Source organism: Meleagris gallopavo, chromosome 25 (assembly GCF_905368555.1).
Source record: "Meleagris gallopavo chromosome 25, MGAL_WU_HG_1.1, whole genome shotgun sequence".
Classification (NCBI taxonomy): Eukaryota; Metazoa; Chordata; class Aves; order Galliformes; family Phasianidae; genus Meleagris; species Meleagris gallopavo.
In genome coordinates, this window is record NC_139428.1 from 115,317 (window position 1) to 140,595 (window position 25,279).

The 25,279-nt window shown below is 49.8% G+C and overlaps 1 protein-coding gene across 8 annotated transcripts in view; it reads right to left on the reverse strand.

Annotated features, from left to right (window-relative positions):
- Positions 1 to 1,553: 1,553 nt before the first annotated feature.
- Positions 1,554 to 25,279, reverse strand: part of RPS6KA1 (ribosomal protein S6 kinase A1) — a 28,225-nt gene continuing 4,499 nt past the window's right edge. Inside the window, exons 1-22 of one of the 8 annotated variants that reach the window (XM_010723224.4) lie at positions 21,907 to 21,960; positions 16,579 to 16,632; positions 12,783 to 12,899; positions 12,129 to 12,210; positions 11,837 to 11,917; positions 11,127 to 11,206; positions 10,752 to 10,858; positions 10,169 to 10,206; positions 9,909 to 10,051; positions 9,438 to 9,508; positions 9,116 to 9,204; positions 8,852 to 8,916; positions 8,144 to 8,246; positions 7,766 to 7,893; positions 7,211 to 7,336; positions 6,126 to 6,215; positions 5,744 to 5,902; positions 5,420 to 5,581; positions 4,739 to 4,815; positions 4,525 to 4,642; positions 3,967 to 4,104; positions 2,709 to 3,520 (exon numbers count right to left, since the gene is read on the reverse strand). In XM_010723224.4, coding sequence (XP_010721526.1) covers positions 3,359 to 3,520; positions 3,967 to 4,104; positions 4,525 to 4,642; positions 4,739 to 4,815; positions 5,420 to 5,581; positions 5,744 to 5,902; positions 6,126 to 6,215; positions 7,211 to 7,336; positions 7,766 to 7,893; positions 8,144 to 8,246; positions 8,852 to 8,916; positions 9,116 to 9,204; positions 9,438 to 9,508; positions 9,909 to 10,051; positions 10,169 to 10,206; positions 10,752 to 10,858; positions 11,127 to 11,206; positions 11,837 to 11,917; positions 12,129 to 12,210; positions 12,783 to 12,899; positions 16,579 to 16,632; positions 21,907 to 21,945 — 2,229 coding nt within the window. In that variant the 5' untranslated portion in view covers positions 21,946 to 21,960 and the 3' untranslated portion in view covers positions 2,709 to 3,358. The other 7 variants (XM_010723223.4, XM_085208726.1, XM_010723222.4 and 4 more) reach the window with 7 other exon arrangements.

The following is a 25,279-nucleotide window of genomic DNA, read 5'->3' on the forward strand; positions in this document are numbered from 1 at the left end:
TACTTCCTAACTGAAAACAATACCAATTTTTGTCCCAGGAAAAACAAGAGCACCTTGGACCTCATTAAATGTCTGAATCAAAGTTCTCATCACCAACGCTCTCAGTTTTTGTTTCACAGTGCTTTTTCAAAAAAAAAAAGTTTACTCCAAATAGGTTCTAAGTGGCTTCACCCAGAGTCAATGCAGTGCTTCTATTGCCACAGATTCAGATGAAAAAAAAACCCACCCCAATTCTTAAAGTCAAATACCAAACAGAGAATGCAGCTATGTGACCCTTCTCGAGTTGCTGGCCCATTTACAACATCACCCCCATATTTAACATTTATAACCCCCTTCACACGCATCATTTAAAGAGTCAGTGGCTCCTTTTGTAAGCGATCAGCTACTTACTCCAGTATTTTACATGCACTTCCCGACAAAAGAGACCTTTTACATGTCAATTTATTTTCAGACAAGCATATCTGAAAGGGAGTTTCTCTCCAGAGTAGAATTAGTATTAATGGCAGGTGTTCCGGCACCGTACAAAGGAGAAAGGCAGCAAGAGAGCTGCACTGAGTGGTGAGACAGCTTGATGTGTTAATAACCAGAGCAAGAAAACGGAGTGGCAGTAGACCTCCAGCTTCCATAGCATGAATGAAGGTTTTATTCATTGCCTCCCCCCTGTACTTGAAAAAGATGTTGATATGTTTAAAATGTTCTCTTTACTTTCAAAGGGGGATTAAATTGTTGAATGTTACATGAAAGCACAGCACATGCCCCACATCCTGGCGTGTGCCCACAATCCCAGAGTATCCTGAAGCCCAGCTGGGAGCTGGTCGCACCCTGAGGCCAACCCATTGTGGGCTCATCCCAGCCAGTCAGTGACTGGTGGCAAATCTGCGGGAAGAAGTTAAAATCGCAGAAACTGATACAAGGAGGGTGCATGGAGCTGTGTTGCGTTTCACTAAGGAAAAAGGATGATTGCTTAGAGAGTTACCAGACTTCAATTTCCAAACAGCCCAAGAACTCTTGGTGGGAACAGCTACCAGGCCAAAATGCATTTATTTATGCTCCATTTAATTTGACAGGTCAGAACCACATCATTAAGAGGAAGGCATGGCTGCTTTACACAGTGGGAAGAAGGAAAACAGTCTCTCAGCTGGGTAAGCCCTTCTACAACAGAAAACATTGCTGATTTATGCTCCCAAATTGGAAAGCTCAGCCTTTCCTACACAGAAGCTGCATTTACACAGAGAGAGATGCTCACTGCTATCTCCAGGCCACTTGGCTGCAAGTTAACACAGTACCTGGGCACAGCTGAATAATTCCAGGTAGACTCCGTGATTAGAAGCTGGATCCCAGATTTCAGCTTGCCAAAACTTTCCTAAGGACCTATAGGACAGCAGGTTGAAGGAGCCCTGCTTTCACTCCGATTAATGTGACCTCCACTCAGATGATAGCAATTAATCCCTCTATATTTTGGGAAAGGTTTAATGCTGTCAGAGAAAACCACTAAGGGAGCAAGAGTGGCCACAGGTGGCCACACAGATACCCACAGCTCTCATACACAGAGATCAACACATCCTTTTTTATTGAGCACTGGAATTAAAAAAGTAACAGCACTTGGTTGATTGGGAACTAATAATCAAAACTTGCCCGTAGCAGAAATTCACACAAGAACCTTTGCTGACTTCAGTCACACCCTCGTGCACCCACAGTCTCTGCAATTCTGATCTGCCAGCACTGGGGCAGCTCCAGCACTGGCTTGCAGGTGAGAGTGGGTCTGGGATTTACTTCTAGCACAGTTCACCTCAAAGCGTTGGTTTCTATTAACATTAAAATGCCCTGAGAGAAGGAATTCCCCTCTGCCGATCACATCCTGCCACCTTTCCTGTTGATTCCTGCCTTGTCCTAACTAGGTCTCATTATTTCCCACTGCGAAGTGGTGTAATACACCTGAGAGGAGGTGGCCCAATATGCAGCCCTGCTACAGTACTGCTGGTTTGCCTGTCACAGGGCAAATGACACAGCTCTGAGGATCTGTGTGCCCTGGTGGCCAAAGAAGGCCAATGGTAACCTGGGGTGAATTAAAAAAAGTGTGGCTAGCAGGACAAGGGAGGTGATCCTGCCCCTCTGCTCTGTCCTGGAGAGGCCACATCTGGAATACCACGACCAGTTCTGGGCTCCAGGCCCTTAATCATCTTTGTGGCCCTCTGCTGGACTCTCTCTAGATGATCCCTACCTTATTTGAAATGACGTAGCTACAACAAATATCTGGCCCTACATGGGAAAGGGTGAATCAGAGCTGCTTTTTAGTGCCACTTGACATCAGTTATATATTCTAGTTCTCATATACACAGATGGATGTCTTTAAAAATCAACAATTTACACTTCAAAAAAGTTTTACAGTGAAGTTCTCTCAGCAAAGATCAGTCCACACAAGGAGGAGCCAGTCTACTGCAGAAGGCACTTGGCCTTGACGTGGATTTGAGAACAAGTCCTCAAGGGGCAGGCACCAACTGCCTTATGCCCTTCCACACCTCAGTAGTTGTGCAAAGTCTGGTGAAACCACCCCACACTGCCCCATCCTCACAGGGTGGTGGAGGGGAGCTTCTTCACCCGCCGCTGTGCCAGGATGGAAGACTCGATGGGCTTCAGCTGGGGGCTCGGCTTAGAGCTGTTCAGTGCAGAGTATGTGGCAGCCATTGCCCCCTTGGAGAGAAGACACAAGAGTGATCACTCAGGAGCAGGAGATGTTTTACAAGAGGAGGGAGCAGAGGAGCCATAAACAAAGCCAGGACCATCTTGCTTTTTTTTCTTTAAATCTCCATCCCTCATTGACATGCCATTCATATCATGATAGAATCACTGAGATTTGGAAAAGACCTCTATATCACCAAGGCCAACCCCAGCCCATTCCCACCAGGCCAATGACCATGTCCATTAGTGGCACACCTCCGTGTTTTCCAAACACCTTTAGGGCTGATGACTCCACCATCTCCCTGGGCAGCTTGTTCCAATGTATTACCACTCTTTCTGACATTTTTCCAAATATTCAATCCTCTTCTGGAACACCTTGAGGCCATCACCTCTCATCCTATCTCTGCTACCTGAAGCAGAGGTTGACCTCCATCTCATTACAACTTCCTTTCAGGGAATTGCAGAGAGTGATGTGGTCTCCCTGAGCCTCCTCTTCTCCAGATAGAACCATCCCAGTTCCCTCAGCTGCTCTCCATAGCACTGTGCTCCAGATCCCTCACAAATCCATTTCCTTCTCGGAACGTGCTCCAGGGCCTTGATGTCTTTCCTGTAGAGGGGGCCCAAAACTGAACACAGCACTTGGGGTGCTGCCTCACCAGCATCAAGTACAGAGGGACAATCAAACCCCTGCTCCTTCTGGCTGCACTACTGCTGACACAGCCAAGATGCCATTGGCCTTCTTGACCACCTGGGCGCTCCGCTGGCTCATGGTTGATGCTTGGCTGAACAACACCCCCAGGTCCTTTTCCTCCTTGCAACTCTCTGCCATGCTGCTCCAAGCCTGTAACATTGGCATGGGGTTACTGTGACCAAAGTCTTGCTGAACTTCATCCCATTGGCCTCAGCCCATCGATGAGCCTGTCCAGTCCATCTGTAGAGCCTTCCTACCCTCAGGCAGATTAACACTTTGTCCTAACTTGGTGCCATCTGCAAAATTCCAGAGGGTGCACTCAATCCCCTCATCCAGATCATCATGAAAGATATTAAACTGAGCTGGCCCAACCCCTGCTGAACATCATCTGTGACTACTGCCAACTCCATTCACTACCACTCTCTGGGCCTAGCTGTCCAGTCAGTTTTTCAAAGAACCCTTGTAAGCTTTCCTGCCTCAAACGCTGGCATTGCCTCCCCAGCCCACAGCACTACAACCTTCCAGTCTGTTCTGCCCACACCAGGATGACTGCTTTCCAAAGAGCTCAGGGACAAGGAACCCAGCCCACTCTGTACCTTTACCAGCTGGACATCCTGGTGATTCAGCTGGCTCTGGGGTAAGCTGTCCTTCTGTGTTATCCATGGGTGTTGCAGGACCTGCTTGGCTGTCAGGCGCTGGTGAGGATCTACATGAAGCATCTTTGATACCAAGTCCTAAGGGAATCGTTTGGAAAGTCAGACATCTGAAGACTTCATACTTTAAAAGAAAAAATGCCACCCACCTGTTCCCAAATTGAGATTTCAGTTCAGAAGCCAAGTTTAAGGACCCCAGATATCAAGCTCCTTTTGTATAAAATATGTTTTCAGTGGGCCTGGGAGGTATAACACAGCAACAAACCCAGTGTGAGTCAGGCACAAGGTTGTTGCTGCATGCAAATTTTCACAGCCTGAGCTAGAACAAAGCAGGCAGAGGCACACTGCTGAGCTGCTCATGAGGAAGATGTGCACAGGGCAGAAGCCACACTACTGCTTTTATCCGCTCCCTCTACCCTTCCTCTCCAACCTGCCCTGAACCTGCATCATATTTGCCTGACCCCACCCTGTAATACAGTGCAGACAGACTCCACATCGTGCCTTGGCCATGTCAGAAACGGTGTCCCAGTTGCCTCCATTGACAGAGAACTTTCCCCCGCCTATTCGAGTCAGGATCTCTTCTGGAGTGTCACTGGGTCCATTTGCAAATGGAGTACAGCTGAGGAGAGATGAGAGCAAGAATGACATTTACCATCCTGTTTCCAGGCCAGGGAGTGGTTCTGGGCAGCAAGAAGCCATGGAGGGAGGCACTTACCCTGCAAGCATAGTGTAAAGGAGGACTCCCAGACTCCAGATGTCACAGCCCTCATCGTAGCCCTGTCGCTTCAGTACCTGGAATAAGCAAAGGAGAAGAAGTATGTTTGGTTCTCATTGCTGAGCTTGTTTCAGCTTGCGAAGAGCAGCATAAGCCCCCTGTGCAGGCTGGGTGCAAAGCTGCTAAAGCCGCACTGAACAGCAAAGGCATGGACTAAAGGTCAGCATTCACATCAGACTTAGTTTCGTGGAACAGAGTAACTCTCCCAGCTGCATCAAAATGACAAGTAAGAAAGAAGCTGTGTTCCAAAGTGATGACACTGCATATATGCTCCACTGCTTTTTATCTCTTTTTCTTTCTTCCACACCAAGATAGCTGGAGGAAAAGTAATCCCACTCCTTTTAACAGGTCAGTTAGTCAGGAAGAGAAGCAGCCTACGAAATCATTGGGATTTTAGCATCTCATTTCCCTACACAGAGCCCCAGCAATATGGACAGCACAAGCTGGAGGACTGCAGTGGGGATCCCATATTTATTCTGTACTATGGCTATTGTTATTTTTCTAATTAATCCAAGACAAAATATGCCAGAACAGGCACAATTAGACCAATTGCAGAATTAGAACACAGTCTGGGGGAGGGAAATGACAGCTACTGAAGCCTCAAGTCAGCAAGGTGCTTACCTCAGGTGCTACAAAGTTTGCAGTATAGCAAGGAGTCATGAGAAGACCATTCTCAGCTCTCAGCTGCTTGGCAAATCCAAAGTCACATATACGAATGCTTTCTGGATTTCCTGACTCATCCACATAGAGAATATTGCTGGGTTTCAAGTCCCTGTGAACTACCTGCAGAACAAAGGCAATGCTACATTCATGCCCCAAGAAGGACTGAAGCTGCATCAAGATCCTCAGCCCCTGCTCTGGCCCTCTATCTGCCTTGCTAAAACATCAACACAAGGCATAACATCAATACAAAGCACCCAGGGAAGCAGACGTAACCATACTCACCCCTTGAGAATGCAGATATTCCACTGTTTTGCAGATCGTGTGTAGGACTGAACTGGCCTCCCTCTCTGAGAAAAACTTCTGTCTCAGGATTTTATCTAGCAGCTCCCCTCCTCTCATCAGTTCTGTCACCAGATACACGTACTTCCCATCATCATAAACCTACCAAAGCAAACATGGAGGGAGTTAATTAAAAACTGCTTCCTGGGCTTCCCTGTTGTATTTCTACCACCAAGAAGAAGAAAGAAGTCAACAACAGAGAGGTGGGACTGATTGGATTCTTCCCCACCCCAGAGTGATCCAATGAGCAATGCCATTGGGATACCCATGCTAGAGCAGCATTCTCACCCCAATGTACATGAGAAATCTTTCATGGTATACTCACATCTTTCAAGGTAATGATGTTTGGATGTTGCCCGTATCGCAGGAGGATTTCAATTTCCTCAGAAGGGTCCCGTTTGCTCTTGTCAATAACCTGCAGGGGTACAAGTAAGGGTTATTCACAGCTGGATGGGACAGTGTCCAGGACAAAGCAAACAAACTGAAGGTTTTATCGCAGAAGCACAGAATGGTTGAGTTGGAAGGGACCTTAAAGACCATTGTCTTAGTTTCAGCTGGGACAGAATTGTTTTCTTCAGAGTAGCTGGTATGATGCTATGTTTTGGTTCTAAGAGAAAAACAATGTTGATAACACAACGATGTTTATAGTTGTTGCTGAGCAGTGTTGTATTGCCAAGGCCATTCCAGTTTCTCAGAGAAGGGCTGATGAGGCCCAAGGAGCTGGGGGGGGACGACAGAAGGGACAGAATCAGGCCTTAATCAGCTGACTTAAACTGACCAAAGGGATATTTCATACCAGCATGTGAATGAGAGTTTTGAAGGGAGTGGGAGTTCATCTTGCTCTCTTCCACTCACTGAGTGGCAAGCTGGGCATCAGTCGGTAGGTTGTGAGCAATTGCTTGTGCATCACATGCTATATATATTTATATACACACACACACACACATATATATTATCCTTTTCTGTATCTTAGTAAATCGCTTCATCTCAACTCATGAGTTCTACTTTGGTGGGTTTTTTTTTCCAATTCTCTCCCCCATCCCACTGGGAAGGGGGCCAGTAAGGAACAGATTGTGTGGTGCACAGCCACCTGCTGGGATAAATCATAACAACCATTCATAAGAACCTCTGCCGTGGGCTGCTTGCCCCCCACCTAGTCAGGCTGCCCATGGCCCCATCCAGCCTGGCTTTGGGCACCTCTTGGGATGGGGCATCCACAGCTCCTCTGAGCAGCCTGTGCCAGTGCACTGCAGACATACTGTGCTATATCCATTCCCTGTCATTTGCCCCAAAATTGTATATTTAAGTCCCACAAAATCAGGGAAAACAATTTCATTCCTTTCTACTGATTTGCTCATTACAGGGATGAACAGAAATCTAACAAGGGAGATCAGACTGAACATCTCAGACCTTGACTGCATACTCCATGTTGGTTGCTTTGTGAATGCACCGTTTGCACACAGAGTAGGAGCCCACACCAATCGCCTCCTTTACCACGTAGCCATCGCTGAACTGGATGTTCTTTCCATGCAGCTGCTGCAACAAGAGAGCAGGGAGCAAATGAGCTGGGAGGGTTCAGGGAATGCTTTGTGCAACGTGATGAGTTAACTACGATGCCAAGTGAAGTGACAGACTGCTGTCTGCTACATCCCACAGCCTCTCCTCCCTGCTGGGGAGAGAGAGGAAAGGAGAACATGGCAAATATAGGTCAGTAGGCTAACACTGCCTGCATGCAGCACACTGCATTCCTGCAGCACCTCTCATTGACACAGCCTGAGTCCACCTGGCAAGAAGGAGGCAAACACTCAGTGTGCCCTGCTGACCTCTGCACATGACAGTCAGTAGAAACAAAAGAACATTAGGATGCAAGAATTTAAACCAGAATATCTTTCCTTTAGCTCCTGCAGACCCTCTCTGGAGTTACTGCAGTCTCAGAGCAGCTGCTCTTCTGTCCCCATGTCTCACCTGCACCACGGAATGCAGAGGGGGCTGTGCAGGTTTCACCTTGCTGTCTTCCATCAGTCCGGTGGCCACAAAACTGAAGCCGCGGAAGAGCTGATGTGCACCTGCACTGGGAGGGATGCCTGGGGAATCTGCAACAGGAGGTGAAGAAAAACTTGAAAAGGAGTAGCAGCAGAAGCCTTCCCCTCATGGCTGTGGCTCAGACAAGAACAATATCATGCAGCATCGAACTACCAATAACACCCTGCATATGGCTGGGACTCCTTCTCCCTGAAGCAGCTAGGAGGAGGCAAACCTTGCCGTGATAGCACAGGCAAGCCATGATTAAGCTGTATTATTATTTCACACAGGCTTCAGCTGAATTCATAAATTCATACCAACCTTTTGGTGTACGCGATGTAAATTCTGTATCAAAATAAAAGGTGTCATCAGGCTGGCCTACAGCAGGCTTGAAGGGCGGCTTGATTTCTCTTCGGTACAGCTTCTGCAAAATATAGGTAGCATGGAAGTGCTGTGATAGTTGACTGTGCTCAGAAGGCTGCTAATAACTGCTAAGAATGAGAGGCTGGGAAGAAAGTTTACAACACTAGAAACAGTGCTGAGACTGCAGCCCAGCAGTGGGAGGGATGGCCTCCTGGCCAGGAGGGTACCTTTCAGAGAGATTGTGAAGAAATTCTGTAAGTTTCTACCACGTATCATATATTAACGAAGAAAAAAATAAAGTGTTCTATGTACAATACAGTTATTGTCCTGTTTCTCTGCAGAGTACAATGCAGCTCCTTGCCAGAAATGCCTTCCTGAGCCCTTCCTACTCTGTGCAAGGCAATCCTTGTGCAAAAACCCAATTAAAACCTGCACCTTACTTCTGAGAGATCAAATCAGGGTGAGGTCATAGGCAACTTAGTGTGAAACAGTTACTTGCATGACAAACAGCAGTTTAGCTTCGGGAAGGATAATTAGGAAAGATGGAAACATGGGTTGGTAGCACTCCCACAGCTGGTCAGCCTGCAAGTGTCACCACTGCAGTCAGCAGAGCTGCATCACTGTGCTAAATGGGGTGAAGTTTGCTTTTGTGTTTCTGATACTCACATTCCAGTCAATAGTAGAGTAGAACGGATGACGCTTTATCTCTTCTGCCCCATCTGGACCAGAACCTGAAAGATGCACCCGCAGAGTGCTTAACATTTAATCAGGATCACCAACAAAGCAAAGGCTATCACAAAGCATGCAACATAATCAGGTATTATGGAGAGCCTATTAACTTAGCACAAGTGCCAGCATGCTGCCAACCCACTGCGATGTGAGAGGCACAGCTACAGCACCAGGTGGATTCAGAAACAAAAAATGCCTTACCTAATCTGTTGGCTGGGTTCCTTTTGAAGAGGGCTCGCAGGAGGCTCTGTGCCTCAGCGCTCAGGAACTGAGGCATGCCCAGTTTTGCTCTAGGGAAGATGTTATGCAATCAGTTGTAGGTATAAAGAAGCCAACCCACAAGCAGCAGCACCTCCACCCCTGAAAGTACAACAATCTGGCATTTTGTACTGCACCCTTCAAACTGAGTGTTGATATGAAGCTACCTGCCAAGTAATGCCATTACATTGTGAACACCAACTGCAGCATGCTTAGAGAAAGAGCAGCAGGCTTGTCTCTATACACACATCAAATCTCCTCTTACTTAAGGATGAGGGTCATCGTTTCCTTGCGGTCCTTTCCCTGGAACGGCAGCGAGCCAGTGAGCATCTCAAACTGGGAGGGAGAGAGAACAAGGGGACGTCACATATACGAGCAAGTCTGAGGACTGCACAGATCTCATTATACCTTCATTTGGGAATTCTCCACAGCTAGCAGAAGCCTTGCAAGTGATCAAAAGCCTGGCTCTGGAAAAAGAGAGCAGGCATCACATTCTCAGAAGGGAGCTTTGTATCACAGTGTGTACTGGGGATGTGTTCCAGCAGTGCCTACTCCTGCCATAGCCCTTGGATCCAGCAGCTGCCAGATGGTGGCACCAGATCTGCACAGCAACCAACAGCCTGCTCCAGGGCCGACACTGGCACCAGCACCTCTGCTGGATGCAGAGTCACCTCATGGTATTTCATAGCTAGACCCTGAGCAACTGCTGAGGTTTCCAAGCCCACCAGTTACGCACCATCAGCACCCCATAGGACCACCAGTCTGCGCTGTGGGAGTGGCCCTGACGGTTCACCACCTCTGGGGCCATATATTCCACTGTCCCGCAGAAGGAGTAGGCTTTCTTTTCATGGTCTATTGCCTCCTTACTCAGGCCAAAATCTACAAAAGAGAAAAAGCATCAGCATGTGCCCACCTGCTCTTCACAACGGCCCAGAGCAGGGAGGTCTGAGAGAAGCTCCATGTTTCAAGAACCAAGGTTTTTATGGAGCGCCTCACCTGTGAGTTTGATGTGTCCTTCTTCATCCAGGAGGATGCTACAGCAAGGAAGAAAAAAACAAGTTATTAGTGGCAAAGAAAGGCTGGTGAGAACCAGCAGTTCTCTCAGAGCTGGTCAGAGATGCTCCAGAACTCCAGAGGAGGAACGTATCCATCCTTCCCTGTACTTCAAGCTCCATCATCATAAATGGCAGAAAGCAGCTGCCTTCTATACACACTGAACTTCACATTGAACCAATGAGCTACACAGATTACATCAACTTTGATCCCTCCCATGTCTCAGGTAGGAATAACCCAGTCGTGCAGCTGCTGTGTCTCTTCAGAGGCCTTTTTCCTCCGAAAGCTCTCAGTTGCTTAAAGCTGGAGCCCAGCACTGGCTGAGGATTAATGTTCAGACATGTGGTGCACACATGCTGCCTCCACAGAGCTCCTGGCTCTAACTGCTGGTGTGAGGAGCAAGAGCCTTACTGCTCTGCTCTGCTGCCTTCCATCTGCTTGGCCCAAGGCATTGTTTTGTGGAAGAAGGTTGTGCTGTGCTCTGACTGCAGGCTGAGGACTGAACATAGATCTGTACCATACGTACTTCTCTGGTTTGAGGTCTCTGTATATGATTCCCAGGCTGTGCAAATGGTCAAGTCCCAGAGCAAGTTCTGCTAGGTAGAACTTCACGTCCTCCTCTGTGAACATGACCTGCAGAAAGAGATGGGGGTTATAATCCTTGGAGCATGACAAGCAACACACTTCACACTCATGTTGCTCCCTCGTGCCATTTTAAATCTAAGTTTTCCAGGCTTTGCCAGGGGACAGGGCTCCAGACATTCCCTCCTTTGGGCTAGCAGCAAGTTGGAAGCTCCTTCCAACTCTGTCAAGGACTTTCTGAGGATCAGTCGTTCCTCCAGGCAATTAACACACAAACTGAAAGCCTCAGCAACCCACCAAGATGCCAAAGTATACCCACCTCTTTGGAAAGCCGAGTGAAAAGGTCACCTCCTCGGAGGAAATCCAAGATGAGATACAGCTTCCCCTCTGTCTGGAATGCTGAAACACAAGCCAGAGCAGGAATCAGACCCCTCCACTGAGGGAAAGCTCGATGGAGTGACATTAATCACTTAAATCCCAATGGCTTCAGTTGTGTAAATGCCTTGAGTTGTTACTAGGTTAAATACAAGTAGGGTAACTATTCGAGGTAGATCAGATCTCCCACCCATGATGCTGAAAAGGACGCAACCTCTTGGCACTGCAGAAAAGCATCATTTTATGTGGGATTTGTTCCCTTTCTGCCACTGATGCCCTGCTGGAAGGGCTGTTTCTCAAGCAATACACTGGTCAATTTATAGGGGCAGAAGCTGTCCTCAACTTCCTCAGAATCAGAGCGTTCATCCTGCCATGATCTGACTTGACCAGTTAACTCTGCTTTCTCCTGAAGTAATGTTTTAATCCCAAGGATTTGATGTTTAAACTTCTTCTCCTGGTGCCCCATTCAAGGGTGAACACAAGACCAAAGGCCTTTCCAGGAAAGGATTTGTCTTAAGGGGATTGTGAAGGCTCCAGCACAGCACAGCACAGCCACTGAGGGACATGGACTGACACAGGCTCTGCCACTGCAGGTGCCCAGAACCTGCTGGGGACAGTGGCAGGGACACCTGTCCCAGCCAGCCCCGCACTCACCGTAGTGCAGCTTCACCACAAAGGGATGGTTTACATCAGCTAGGATGTCCCTTTCTATCTTTGTCCTTACACGATCACGCACTGTGGGAAAAGAGAGGAACAGTTCAGATGCTGGAGAAAGCAAAGAGCCCTGATGTCAGCCTCACGCCTAACCCTAAGCATTCTGGGATCAGACAGCTGGAGCCAGATCTTTCCAATCTCCATCACCCCAGGGCCAGCAGTGACTGGTGGTGACATTTTCCCAGTGCAATTTCCCATGGAGCAATAGGACACTGCAGTAAGGCTCCCCTACCTTTCAGTGTTGCCTTTTTGAGCACTTTCATGGCATAGAGGTGGTTGCTGTCTGGTGGTGTTATTTTTCTCACCAAGAAAACCTGAGGCAGAAGAACACATGGTTTTAGACAGCTTCAAAATCCTCTGTTCATTGCAACAAAGCTGTTGCTGCACATGCACAGCCCACTGCTGCACTAGCCCTTGCTGTGCTGGTGGCTGACTGACGTGAAGTTGAAGTCTTAACACGGGAGCAGATGGTCTGCAAGAGACCTGGGTTATTTGCACTTTGAAACAGATACAAATTACAAGCTACTTCCTTCCCCCTTCGCAGAAGGGAAACAGCAAACAAGCCAAACCCAGTCCCTGGCACACAGCATCACCGTGAGAAGAGAAGCATGCCCCAGCCCTCTGCCCCCACAGCACTGCATGCTTCTTTCCTCATGACCAGCTGCATAAAGACCCCCGGGGCAGTGCTGACACAGACTTTGATGAGAGGCATCTCCACAGCTGCCCTTCAAATTAGAAGCAGCCAGTTGCTAAGTGAGCATATCAGATTCTCACCGTCTGCGATCCAGTGAGAATCAGGAAAGAGGTTATGCTGGGGACAGTCCCTTTGTCAGCTCTTCTTTCAACACCACTTATCTACATGACACACAGGAAGGACTGAGCTCACCTTGCCAAAAGAGCCCTGTCCCAGAACCTTCAGAAGCTCAAACTGAGAAGGGTCAGCCTTCTCAGAGCCTTCCTTCACATGGTGCGTGATATTGATTTCCTTCACAACACCCTCGCCCTGGAAAAGAGGGGACACGGTTGGCTGTGGATATACTAAACAACAGGAAAACAGTCTTACTGAGTCAAGGGACAAGGATTGCAGCTTCAGACTCACAGGAACCACATCTGAGAGAGCCATAAGAGCTGGTCACAGCTATCTCCTGGCTTTAACACCTGGAACAAAGCAGTCCCCAGTGGGCTTCCACCAGACAGCACCATTACAACCCCACGCTCTTCCCAGCACCAGAGATGTTGCATTCTTTTGAACTGCATTTTAGATGAGTGCTTGAAAGCACCTTCCTTTTTAAGGCACTGGTGGCAAAAACAGGAGTGTTTATGCCACTAAAAATCCCACAACACAAAAATATGGTGGTGTTGTCAAAACATGGCCAGGGCTGGCAAAAATCAGACATGTTGGAGCCCATCTGCTCGGCAATCTGAGCAACTCTGCACCATAAGCCTTGGTGCATCTTCAGCACATACAGATGATGCTTTTAACAGACTCAAGCCTTCAGAAAGATTGAGGGGAAGCCAAGGTCTCTGGCACATGTTTTGTTTAAAACACATTCTTTTACTAGTTACTAGTTAGATTTCCCCCTTGCCGAGCAGGGGGAAAATCAGAGTTTGTTTTCTAGAGCTACTCAGATACTCACTCTGGAACCCACCTAATCAAAGCTTTTAGAAAACAACAGGAACTGAGCTGCAGGCTCTGCCTCCCGCACACACTGAGCTCCCACCCTCGCTCCTCCTCGCAGAGCACACGGATGTGGTTGTTGCCTGCAGCACAACATTGAGCACCCTTCCTTTCCCACTCCTGTGCTTGGCTTTTCACAACATAAGGTAGGGCTTTGCTCCGTGTCTGCTGGTAGCTTTGCTCTCTCAGGATCCTGTGATGTCCAGATACTCAGATCTGGCAGAGAGACCCATGCACAATACAGTCTGAGCACATGGAGAGGGTGATGAGACAGAAACTCCCCCTAGGTCACAGAATCATAGAGCCATCGAAGGTTGGAAAAGACCTCATTGTGTCCAACCATCAACTCATCCCCTCCATGCCCACTAAGCAAATCTCAGTGAGCACACTGAAGAAAGATATTACAACCTCTATGACAACAAGGTCTCACACTCCATGTGATCTCTCAGCTTCAGCCATCTTACACCTCTAGTTTTGTTTGGAGGCTTTGCCCACGGCAGACAGCTGTTGGTCAGGAACAGCTTCCCACCTCCAGCCAACAGTTGGCCTATAGGTCTCTATGGCCTCCAGGTGCCAATGTGGCCTGTGTGGGGTCACGTGAGCCATTAGGCACAGTGAAACAAACACCCTGAAGGCTGGCTGTGTCACAACGGGGCTGTCTGCCGGCTGCTGGGCTCCTTCCCTCCCTTCTGCCACTTCATGAAAACTCAAGAGAGAAAACAAGCCTACATGTCGCTGCCATGCATTTCACCCTGCAGCTTCACACACTTTTGCAGAGAGGAACATTTGAAACGAACAGTATGTCTACCTCCAAGACACCTCCTCATACCACAGCTGCGGGACCTCTTTGCCTTGGTCAATGGCAAGACCCACCGTGTTGAGCTGCAAAGGGTCTCCGCAGCCCAACCTGCGGCTCTGAGACCAGGTCCTACACCACAACACATCTCCAGCACAACAGCCCCCACGTGCCACTGAGCCGCAGCACCAACAGCCTTCATTGCACCACGATGAGTTTCTTACAACGGCACCACAAAGCAAACCACCCCACAAGGCACAAAGACAAAAGCAAACCAGAACATTCATCTGAAGCATTGGCCCACCAGGATGAGCAGCAGGCAACACAACCTACATACTGACCGGGCTGGGGAGCGGGCTGGGGGCCGGCAGCTGCAGACTGCAGGGCTTTGCTCGGTGCTTCCTGTGCAGCCACAGCGTGAGGAAGGCGCAGATGCGGGGCAGCTTGGGGTCCCTCTCCATTTTCCCATCCCGCTCAACATCGCAGGGTCCCAGTGACCACCTTGGGGAGCCCCTGGAGCTGGGGAGGCTCTGGCATGGGCACACAGCCACGCTGGAGGAGATGCGGGTGGTTAAAGCCCGCTGGCAGATGTGTAGCGGAGATGAGCGATTTGGTCACACGGAGGCAGGTTCATGCTCCTTGGCGGCACTTGTGGTTGGGGCTTTTTTTTGTTGTTGCTGTTTTGCTTTTAAAAAAAAATCTCACAGCTCTGTGTTCACATTCGATTTCCCTTCCCTGGCTCAGAAAAGATCTGTCAGAAATGCTCTCTGACAGAAAATGTGCGTGGTGTAGGCCAAAGTCTGACTTCCATCTAGCACCATGTGCCATGCTCACACTGTGGGTATTTCCACAACAGGAGAATATGCTGATAAGCCTCTGTCTCTTTTAAAAGGAAGAGAAAAATGAATGAACCCCCACGCAGAAGCCTGGCAGCACTTCTGTTGGCTCTCCCACAGGAATGATGGTCACCCTCAGTGAGATGTGGTGTGTACCAATTCCATGGTGAACCTTCTGCCACCATCAGGGTTTACACCTATCCCTTCATTTTTATTTCAAACCCAATCCTTTTTGCTTCATTCCCCCTCCAAACCCATATTTTCCTTTGACCTTTTAATGGAGTCTGGACTGATGTCTAATGCTGCAGCACCCTCTAAGCGTAGGTAAGAAAGAAACTCCTTGAGATGAGTACAATGATGCCCACACATCTTTGGAACTAGAAATAACCCCGTGTTGGTGTTGACTTTTGAATTTCTGCAGAACACAGTCTGAAAAGGGGCCTCAGAGAGCCCATTTATGACAGTCCTGCCTCTTCCACCCCTGTACCTTGTTCTTTGATAACCAATAACGAAAGAATCAAATGACTGAACGCCAGCAAGCCAGCCGGTCCCAGCTCTGCAGGGAGAGCCTCAGCACCTGGTGACGATGCCCAAAGCAAGGGGCTGGGGGCACAGAGCAGCATGGGACAGCACTGCACAGTCGCTCAACAGGAGCTCTCCAGAGCCTCAGCTCATTCTGACACTTCCTTTGCTCTGCAGGGATGCAGGTGAGCATCACCACTTCCAAGGAAGCTCCGTATCACCACAGGAGCTGCAGTAACAGCTCTCTGCAGATGCACCTGGAGCTATTTAGATCTGATAAATTTTGTTCTGACCACAACGTTACGTGTTGGGTTATCACCACTCAGCTCCCTGAAGAAGCCACCTTATGTCCACACAGAATCACAGAATCACAGAGTTGTAGGGGTTGGAAGGGACCTCTAGAGATCATCGAGACCAACCCCCTGCCAAAGCAGGTTCCCTACACCAGGTCGCACAGGTAGGCGTCCAGGCGAGACTTGAGTATCTCCAGAGAAGGAGACTCCACAACCTCCCTGGGCAGCCTGTTCCAGTGCTCTGAACAGCTCAACAGCAGAGCCCCGCAAGCCAACAAGATCAGAACGTGTCAGGAGACAAGAACGACAGCACATAAAGGGGTTTGGTGTGGGCAGGAAGGAGGAGGAGGATGAAGTCAAGTCTGGAATGTCACATGAGCAAGTGACTAAGCGCTGTTTGTTCCATGAGCACTTTCACTGAGCGGAGAGAGGTCTGTAGGTAAATCTGCAAGGCAGGCATGGTGCTGGGGTCCCTGCAAGCAACGCTTCCCCCTCATATGTGCTACCATAGGAGACAAATGCCATTACGTGCACCACTCTCCCAGAGACTCTCTTACCTTGTCTGCAGAGTCCACCAGATCTTTCTCTACCCAAGTGATGTCTGACTTCACCTGCGGAACAATAAATAAGTGTCAGCACAAAGGGTCTGCAAAATTCTGCTAAAGCTTTCCCAGCAAACTCGCTTAGCCAGAGGCGAGCTGCTTGCAGCCCCTGGTCACGTCCCACTACATGCCCTGATCTGGTGGTGGTTCCAGGAGAGCAGGAGGAGCCAGCTGCTATTGGAGCCCTGGACAGACTCCGACAGGCAGTGCAGAAGGACGGACGGTGCTGGCAATGGGATCCCTGCGTTCCCTGCGATCCAAAGCACTGCTGCCAAAGAGGGAGGCCCAGCACTCCTGAAGCAGCTGTAGGAACACGTCCAAAGCTGAACCTCACTGCATCCCTCCAGGGCAGGGCAAGGCAAAGCTGACGCAGGCCTGAGCAGCAGTAGAGATATTGGTGCATACTTTGGAACCAGATGCAATGCTATAAAACCTTACGGTGAAACTAAGGAACATTTAAAGGGAGCTTAGAAAATAAGTGCCTCTCAGCTAGGATATGGCTTTCTCCTCGTAGGAACTCAGACAGGGAAGAAGTTTTGGATGGACAGAACTTAGAACCTGAAGACTGCTATGTTTTTATGAGTACACGTAGATATGCTATCACATAGGTGCTCTTTGGTTTGGTTTTGTGAGAATGAGCTGAAGCTCTGATAGAAAAAAAACACTCAAAAAAAATCAGATCAGAAAAACCAAACATATTTGCAATGTTTTCCCCAGGGTGCAAGCCTTCAGTCTACAGGTCTCTGCAGGAGAGTCCTGAGGAGGGACCCGAGCTCCTGCTGCTCCTCCAGCAAGCCAGAAAGCAGCACAGGAGCACCAGTGGGGAGAGGAAAGGTGAGCCCCAAGGGAAAGGAGGTGCGGCAAAGCTGCAGATCAGCGCTCAGAACTGACAGATTGAAAGTCCGGAAGGACTGAATCACATCGGAGGGGCCCTTTGTTCACCTCTTCCCCTTCCTCCCTCGCTGCATCTCCCTGGGGGTGTGGGGAAGGGCTGTCCCATCCCGACACCTTCCGCCAGGCATGGACCCACTGCACAAGCTCAGGTCCTGTGGTCCAACCCCACCAGCACAACAGCAGCCATCTCCTGCCCGCAGCCCCAGGGGAGGCCATCTTGCAAATTCCTGCACGCTGGGGAAATCACCTCCGCAGTCCTGGAAAAGAAAAGCGCAGCCATGCGTGCCCGGCAGCTCTGAGCACAGGAAGTTGCAGAAGTCGGAGCAGGAGGTGACTTCTGGTGAACTTCTCAGCACAGATGGCTCATCCCATGCCAGGGCTGGGGGCACGTGCTGCTCCAAATACAAAATCCGAGTCCTCCTTCCTGCTTTCTCCTTTTTGAGGAAAGCTTTTGCGAACCAGAAGCCAAGAGACAGGTTTGTTTTCGCTCGCGTTTTGTCACTTTGACGGTTGAGACAGTCACATCAAAATGCAAGAAAAAAAATGCAAAAGCTAAAAGCAGATTATGCTTCTGGCATTTAGCTTCCTATTCATCAACAACTAACCAGAAGCTGTCGTAATTTCTGTTGCTTCACACATGCTCTGGTCCCCAAATTTTGGCAGCACCTAGGAAAGACACTTCTAGGAAAGCAGTTTTACCATCAGAAATGCCTTTTGCGAGAAAGAAGTCGTTAATGCAGACAGGACCAGGGCCGGCACTCTGCGAGCAGGAGGTTCCCCAATCCTCCCTGCATCCCGCAGAGCAGACAGCACAGGGCTGTGCACAGCAGATACCTTACAGCTAGACACTTGCCTCCTGGATCCTTGGCTTGCTGCGGAAGAGGAGCCTCAACATCTCCAATGCTTTAGGCTGCTATTCTCCCATAGTTTGCAAGCTGGCTTCTGAACCCAGAGCTCTCTGCAGCACCCAGACTGCCACGAGAACCCCAAGTAGTAGTTACGTCACTGGGATGTATTTTGGGAGTTTTCTCTGAAAGGAAACTGCGGTTTCATGTGGGGAAATTGCATTGTGTGGCGATGGCTGTACAGCACCATCAACTCAACACGAACACCAGATGACTTCTGGGTGCTCTGACATGGCTCTTTCCACCAGCAAATCTCAGCAGGCTTTCTAAGAGGATACATATTGTGGTCCCACGTCACACACAGAGCAATGTGAGACAGCATATAGCAGCTGAGCCCCTTCAGCTCTTCCCTAAAGTTACACTGCCCTTCTTCTGAGCAGCACAAACACTGTTTCCAGCATCAGTCCCCCAGTGCTGGATTGCAGCTCTCCAGGAAATGGGTCAGAAGGAGCTGTTTTCTGCCCCTTCATTGGTCTGCCCCTGTCCCATGCTGGAGACTCAGCTCGGCCACCTGCATCCTGCTGCATCAGGGCTTCTAGAAACTGCTGCGAGGCCCCACATGAGCCCAGCACACTGACATCTGGTGAGCATTGTGCAATGCTGCCTGCTGGCTTGGGGTCAGCTCCTGTACCATGACACTGCTCTCTGACATGGAGATGTCCTGACGCAGAAAGGAGGTGAGGAGATGGGAACTGGGTATGCTCATGTGGGGCAGTGCAGCCACAGGTCCTGGAGGGGCTGCAGGAGGGCTTCAATCCTACGGCTCTGAGCCAATCCTCTCCCAGTGCCTGCTTGTAAGGAAAAAAGCGAGCCACGTGCTTACTCCTAGCTCCCTTCAAGGGGCCATCTGCATTTCATCTATGCAAAGTAGATGCCCTATATGGCTTCTGAAGTTATCCAGCTGCTTCACCAGTATCACTGCCATGGTATTCACAGGAACATGCAGTACAGCACACAAACATGCGATGGGCAGGAAAAGCCATGCTGAAACAGCTTTCCCATATATCACTTCCAGAAGATCCAAGTTTGACACCTGGGGAGATCTCAGCTGTTTGTATGCCTTATTCCATATAAGGTACATGGTGCTCCCACTGCAGAGCTTGGGGCAAACGGGAAGTAGGAGGTGCACAGGAAAGAAATGCACTTTTTGCTGCTGTGAAGACTAAAGAAGCAGTGGCAGCTCTGTCTGGAACTGTTTTTTTTTTTTTTTTTTAAGTGGTGGTTCTCAAAAAGGGGAACTTACGAAGCAAAGAAACCTCACCAGCCACTGCCTTCTCTCATGCACAAACCTTATTTGGGCAAGGCTGATGGCTGCTGTTGTGTGCAAGCAGAGAACTGAGCAGAACCACGTCCGTGTGCCTCTGCTTCTCTGGTGGGCGCCCCCAGGAGCTCCCTGGGAGCAGTCAGGTACATTCCCTGCCCTAGGAACCCACCAGGCGCCCATCCCTGCTGCAAGCCAAGGGCTGTCCCTGCACACAGTCAGCACCAGGCACCGGCTGCCAGGGGCTGAGGAGGCACCAACAGAAGGAGCGTGGCCACAAGCACACTCAGCCCTTGAGGCAGAAGCCATTTTGATGCAAAAGGAAGCAACAAGTTGGTCACATTGCTGAGGATTGTAGCTCACTGTCTTACTGTCTATTAGCTCCTGAGAAGGTGAGGAGGGTGATGCTACTTTCCTGCAGAGGAAACTGCACCCCGACTCTTCCCAGCATTCCTGCAGCTGCTCCAAGCCCTGCTGGGAGCAATGGAATGTCACCATGTACCCACACAGTGCCCTGTGCAGCACAGCCATCATGTCAATCCCGCATCTCCTATTGCCCAAAGCGCAACAACAATTTGAAACCACAAGCAGGTTTAAAACCCTTCTGCCTGAGACCTCTTCTCTTAGAATCACAGAATCACTGAGGTTGGAAAAGAACATAGTCCTTCAAGCCATCACCACCATGCCCACTGACCACGTCCCCCAGTGTCACATCAGGAGCCCTGGTGTTTGGGATTGTATTTGTCACCTTAACGCGTTAGCTCCTGCCTCAGAACCACACACACCAGGCACTATAGCATCCTGGAAGCGCTGCACTGCTCTGCATGCCCTCCAACATCATGTTAATTTGGTCACTCTTGGGAACAACTTCATTGCCATCCTGAGTTTCCCCCCAAAAGGGTTACAAGCAAGTCCCTAAGAAATAAAAATTCCAACCACAACAGTCCACTTTTACCCTGTTTGGTATTCAGAAGGACCAGTTCCACCCGTGGTTTTTTTGTTGTTGTTGTTGTGGGTTTTTTTTTAGTGGGCACTTTCTTTTAGCACAGCAAAAGTTCACCTCTTTCGTATGCCAGAAAATGATCCACACCTCCTTCTGTGGAGGTGGAGGGAGATGTAACAGGAAGGAAATGCTGCAAAATCCTGGAGGACACAAATAGATGTTAGTGCTCCTGGGCAACGAGAGGAGCAGCAGGAACAGTGTGGGACCTCTGGCAGGGCACGGGGCAGCACAGGGGACCCCCGTGCCATCATTCTTTCCCATTGCCATGTCCCACCGCGGGATGCGGAGGGAGGAAGGCAGCGAGCTCCCCGGGGCCAGCTGGGCACACTCCAGCAGGTGGCACTCGGAGCTTCTGCAAAGTCCTGAACAAACAGGAAGGGCTCATTTTGTAACCATCCATGGAACAGACGGCGCCCCGACATGGGGGGTTAGGAACTGGTAAAGGGATAAAGCCTGAGGCTGAAGAAAGGAAGAGGTAGAAATTGGCCATGGCAAGGCAAGCCATGCTCTATAATGTCCCCATGCATCCGCTCAGCTGGTACCTGACTCGTTGGAGCAGGAGCACCAAAACATTGGCCCCTTGCCACATTTTTCTAAATGCAGAACGTCACCCTTAGGAACCAGCACTGAGGCACGACCCAAGCGTGCTGCGCAGCACGCTGCCCTCACACAAAACATGCAGGCTCTTTCTGGCTGAATCTGAGAACACAGCACTGCTTTCACCACGAGAACTGTTTGCTGTCCCTGGAGCTGTCGTGGGATGTGGAAACTATTCTATCACATTGAGGCGGGAATTCCACACTCCTCCCACCACGCAGGCTGTGAGGAGCTTTCTCCTTGCAAGATGTGCAAGAAGACAGCACATTTTCAGGCCGTCTCTTAAGCAACTTCTTTTCCCCACCGTGCTTGCAGAGCACCAAGCATTGCTCTGCCCGCACGCAGCAGCAGCAGCCCCACACACCCAGCACAGAGCCAACCCGGCTCAGCGCACGACATCGCCTCCCTGTGTGCGCACACCCAGCGCACTGCAACCAGCCCAGCCAGAGCAGTGCGGTGAAACACACCTCTTCTGACAGCAAGGAAATCGATAGCACCCCATCTCAGAGTGCTAACGGAGCACAAGAAAATTCCGTTCAGCCAATTCAGTGTTCGCAGACCTGTGTTAGAAGCTGTGCTGCTTTCAAGTACAAACAAGGGACAAGCGCTCTCATTTTTGGTACCTGGAGGTGAGGAGTTTTTCCACATGGCACAAAGCTCATTCCTTTGAACTTTGATGGGCAGATGGATGACACGGGTTGCCCCCATACGGCAAAAGAGGTTTTGTGTAGTTATTTTTTTTTCCAGTGAAGGAGGCTTCTGGGAGACGGACCTTGCGGCAATTTCTATTAATCAATGAGGTGGATGGAAATGGAAGAGCAGAAAGCAGAGCAGAGTTCTGATCGGTCAGACATCGATGTGCAGGAGGGCCATTCCCAGTCCTACCTTCCTCACGTGCACTCCTGCAAAATGACCTCTCTTCAATTACTCATTAGAGCCTGCAACTCATCAGAGAGGCTCTGCTTCTCAAGCAGGCGTTTTGTTGCTGCATTTTTAAGGAGCTCAGACTCCTTAAAAACTTGCTGTTAACCATAGCCTGCCCTGCTGAGGACAAAGAGCTGTTGGGCACTGCATCGATGACTTCAGCTGGCATCACAGAGCAGCCAGCTCGCCTCAAAGCTTCACCACTGCCAGGCTGAAAAACCACACGTGGAAAGATGCAATAACTGCAGCCGGGCCAGGAGGGTTTCCAGGCAGTGCTGTGCTGTTCTGCATCCAGGGCCCAGGGACCCAACCAGCAAGAGCGTGCTCTGCTATGCAGCTGGAAGCAACAAGGAGGGGCACTGGCCAGAGAATGCCTTTGCTGAGATACCTGTCTCTTCCCACACTCAGCAGCTTTCTAACTCTTGCAGAAAACTGCAGCAGCTGTGTAAACACAGCAGGTCGCTGCTTCAAAGAAGAGCGCTCCGTTTGTTTGTTTTAAAACCCTTCACTCGAAGAGGCTGTGATCGGAGCCGCGTTCTGTGTGAGGATCCCTCCGCCGCCCTCCTGTCGGTGCTCAGCCTGCAGCTGGAGGTACCTGCAGTGCTGAACGCACAGCCTGGGCTGCTGGAGAGCACAGCTGTGACCAAGCACCAATGCACTGCGCTGCAACGGAGCACCTCGTGCTTGGCATGACAGCAGCTCCCTGCTCCTGTCTCAAAGGTCTCTTTTACGGCGTAAAGCAGAGCTGGAAGAGGTTACTCATTCACCTCCCCAGGTTTCACTGCGCACTGTGATTATCACCCAAGAACAAACTGGGAGCTCAGTGCTCCCAGCGTTACCTTCAGAGAGTGGGCACACTCAGCGCTGCAAATCCACTCCTCTTCTCTTCATTATGAAGTGATTTCACTAATTGGGTGTTGTACTTTCATGTACAATTCCTCACACTCGGCACCTTCGGGGAGAACGTGCTCACCCCTCAGCAAAGCTGGCTGTAAAACCCCAATGATGACGGGTTCTGTTTTTCCACTCACTTCGAGCCCTCTGTTGCCGTCTGCAGCTGAACAAAGATCGATCTTCAGCCTACCTGACAATTAAACCTAGAGAACACAAGAGAGAATGAGGTTTGGTCCCTGGAGAGCAGCGCACAGCGCTGGCAATTAGCCCCTGGCACACAGCAGCCCTGGGAGCAAAGCAAGAGACTTTCTGCTGGGCTGGGGAAGTTGCACTGAAACTGTGTCAAGGGCACTGCTGATGACTGGAAGCCAATGCCGAATTGTTTGAACACCACCAACAATGGGGAGAAAAGCAAAAAGCAGACACACTTGCACCCATCTTGTCCAAAGTTCTCCTGCTCAATGCAGTTGGATCAACAATCCAGTTCTAGGGATGCTGCCAGGAGTGCCTGGCAGACTGCAAACTCTTACAGTGGGAACAGCCAGATAAGCAAGGATTGAGGCATTAGCAATATAGGATGTTGTCAGGTGAGGGTTTGGCTTGGAAATCCCAGTGCCACACAGCTGGAATGCTGCTGGGATGGCTCTGACCATGCAAGGGGAGGCAGTCACTCCGGATAATGCTCCGCACGACCTGTAGGATCTTGCAGGCATTTCCAAGATACTCAGATAAACACAGTGATGTACAATGCTTGCAAGGACTTGCGTACCACGGCTGTTCTTGAAAGGTGGGAATCCACGCAGGAATAGAAGCCAGGAGTTGTCAAATGCCCAAGCTGTCCTTGGAAGGAAGCTGAGGGCTGCCCAGCTGTTCCCAGACCCCAGGCAGCTGAGCCCAGACCTCCTCTGCCTTCATCTGCAGCAATTGTTCCGCTGTGCTTCACACAAAGCCACAGTGCACAACAACAGCAGGTGGGATGGGAGGGAGAAGCTGGAGGTGTTAGAGCCCTGTGCTGCCAGCTGCCAAATTCCCAACTCTTTTGAGCAACCCTTAGATTTCCGTTTTGTTGAAGTTTCTTTGGTTCTTGCCCAAGCAGATAAAGGTTTTGTTTCTGGCAGCATCCCGCTGACAAGGACGGAGGGAGGGATGGCACTTCGTGTGGGCATTGAGGAATCTCCGCTGTCGCTGCTTCTAGTTATTTTTAGCAGAGATCAGAGAATGAGCCACAAAAGGATGAAAGCACAAACCCAACATGGAGTGCCTCCTGTACTTCAGCTTGAGAAGGGCAGCAGCAGAGCTGGAACAGACGGGTATGGGAGAGACCCTGAGCAGTTCTCCTCTCACAGACACATAGCCTCGGGTGTTTGCTGCTGCTTTCTTCTCCTTCTTTAGTCCTTGCTGTAGGTAAAAGGAGGCAGTGCCACAATCTGCTGCTGACGTCAGCTTCCAAGCAAGCAGAAAAACAGAGATATTGAGTTTGCTGCCTGCTCGCTTCCCCATCCGGAGTGCCAGAGCTGGTGCAGAGCGCCAGAGTTAAGTGAAAGGTATGTGTTTATAGCAGGGGTTTCATTTGTCTTCGTGCCTGTAGAACGTGCACCTTGTACAAACTTGGAAAACGCACCAGAGGTTATTTCAGGAGGGCTCTGCATTTAAAAATGACTGAAAATGGGGTTGTCGGCACAGCACACGGACACAGCGACTCAGCAGAGGGTAAAGCAGGAGGCTGGCACTCACGGTACCAGGAGGACAGTTCAGCCAAGTACTTGATGATCGAAGAGGCAAAAGCTCAAGCCTTAGAAGCCCAGCTGGAATCCAACCACAAGAGACAAATATTCTTTTCCATGCCAGAGATGTGGGCATGGTGAAGAACCATATAACCATTATCTCAGGGGAGAGGAGTGCACAGTGTCGTTGATCTGAGCTCATCCCACCCATGCCAGCTTTCCCATGATGGGGTGCCAGCCCATCAGCCAGCCCAGAAGGGCAGAACAGGTGGCTGAGATGTAACAACAGTGCTGGAAGTTCAGTGTAAGTTTCTGGAAAAGGACAAGCTGAGAAGCAGCCAATTGGATTCAGCTTAAATTCCCTTTACTAAATGTGTAACAGTGATCAACTGGGAAAGCATTGCCATAACTCTCCATGTCCCTTAGCACGAACAACAGACTGTGGTGCTTGCTG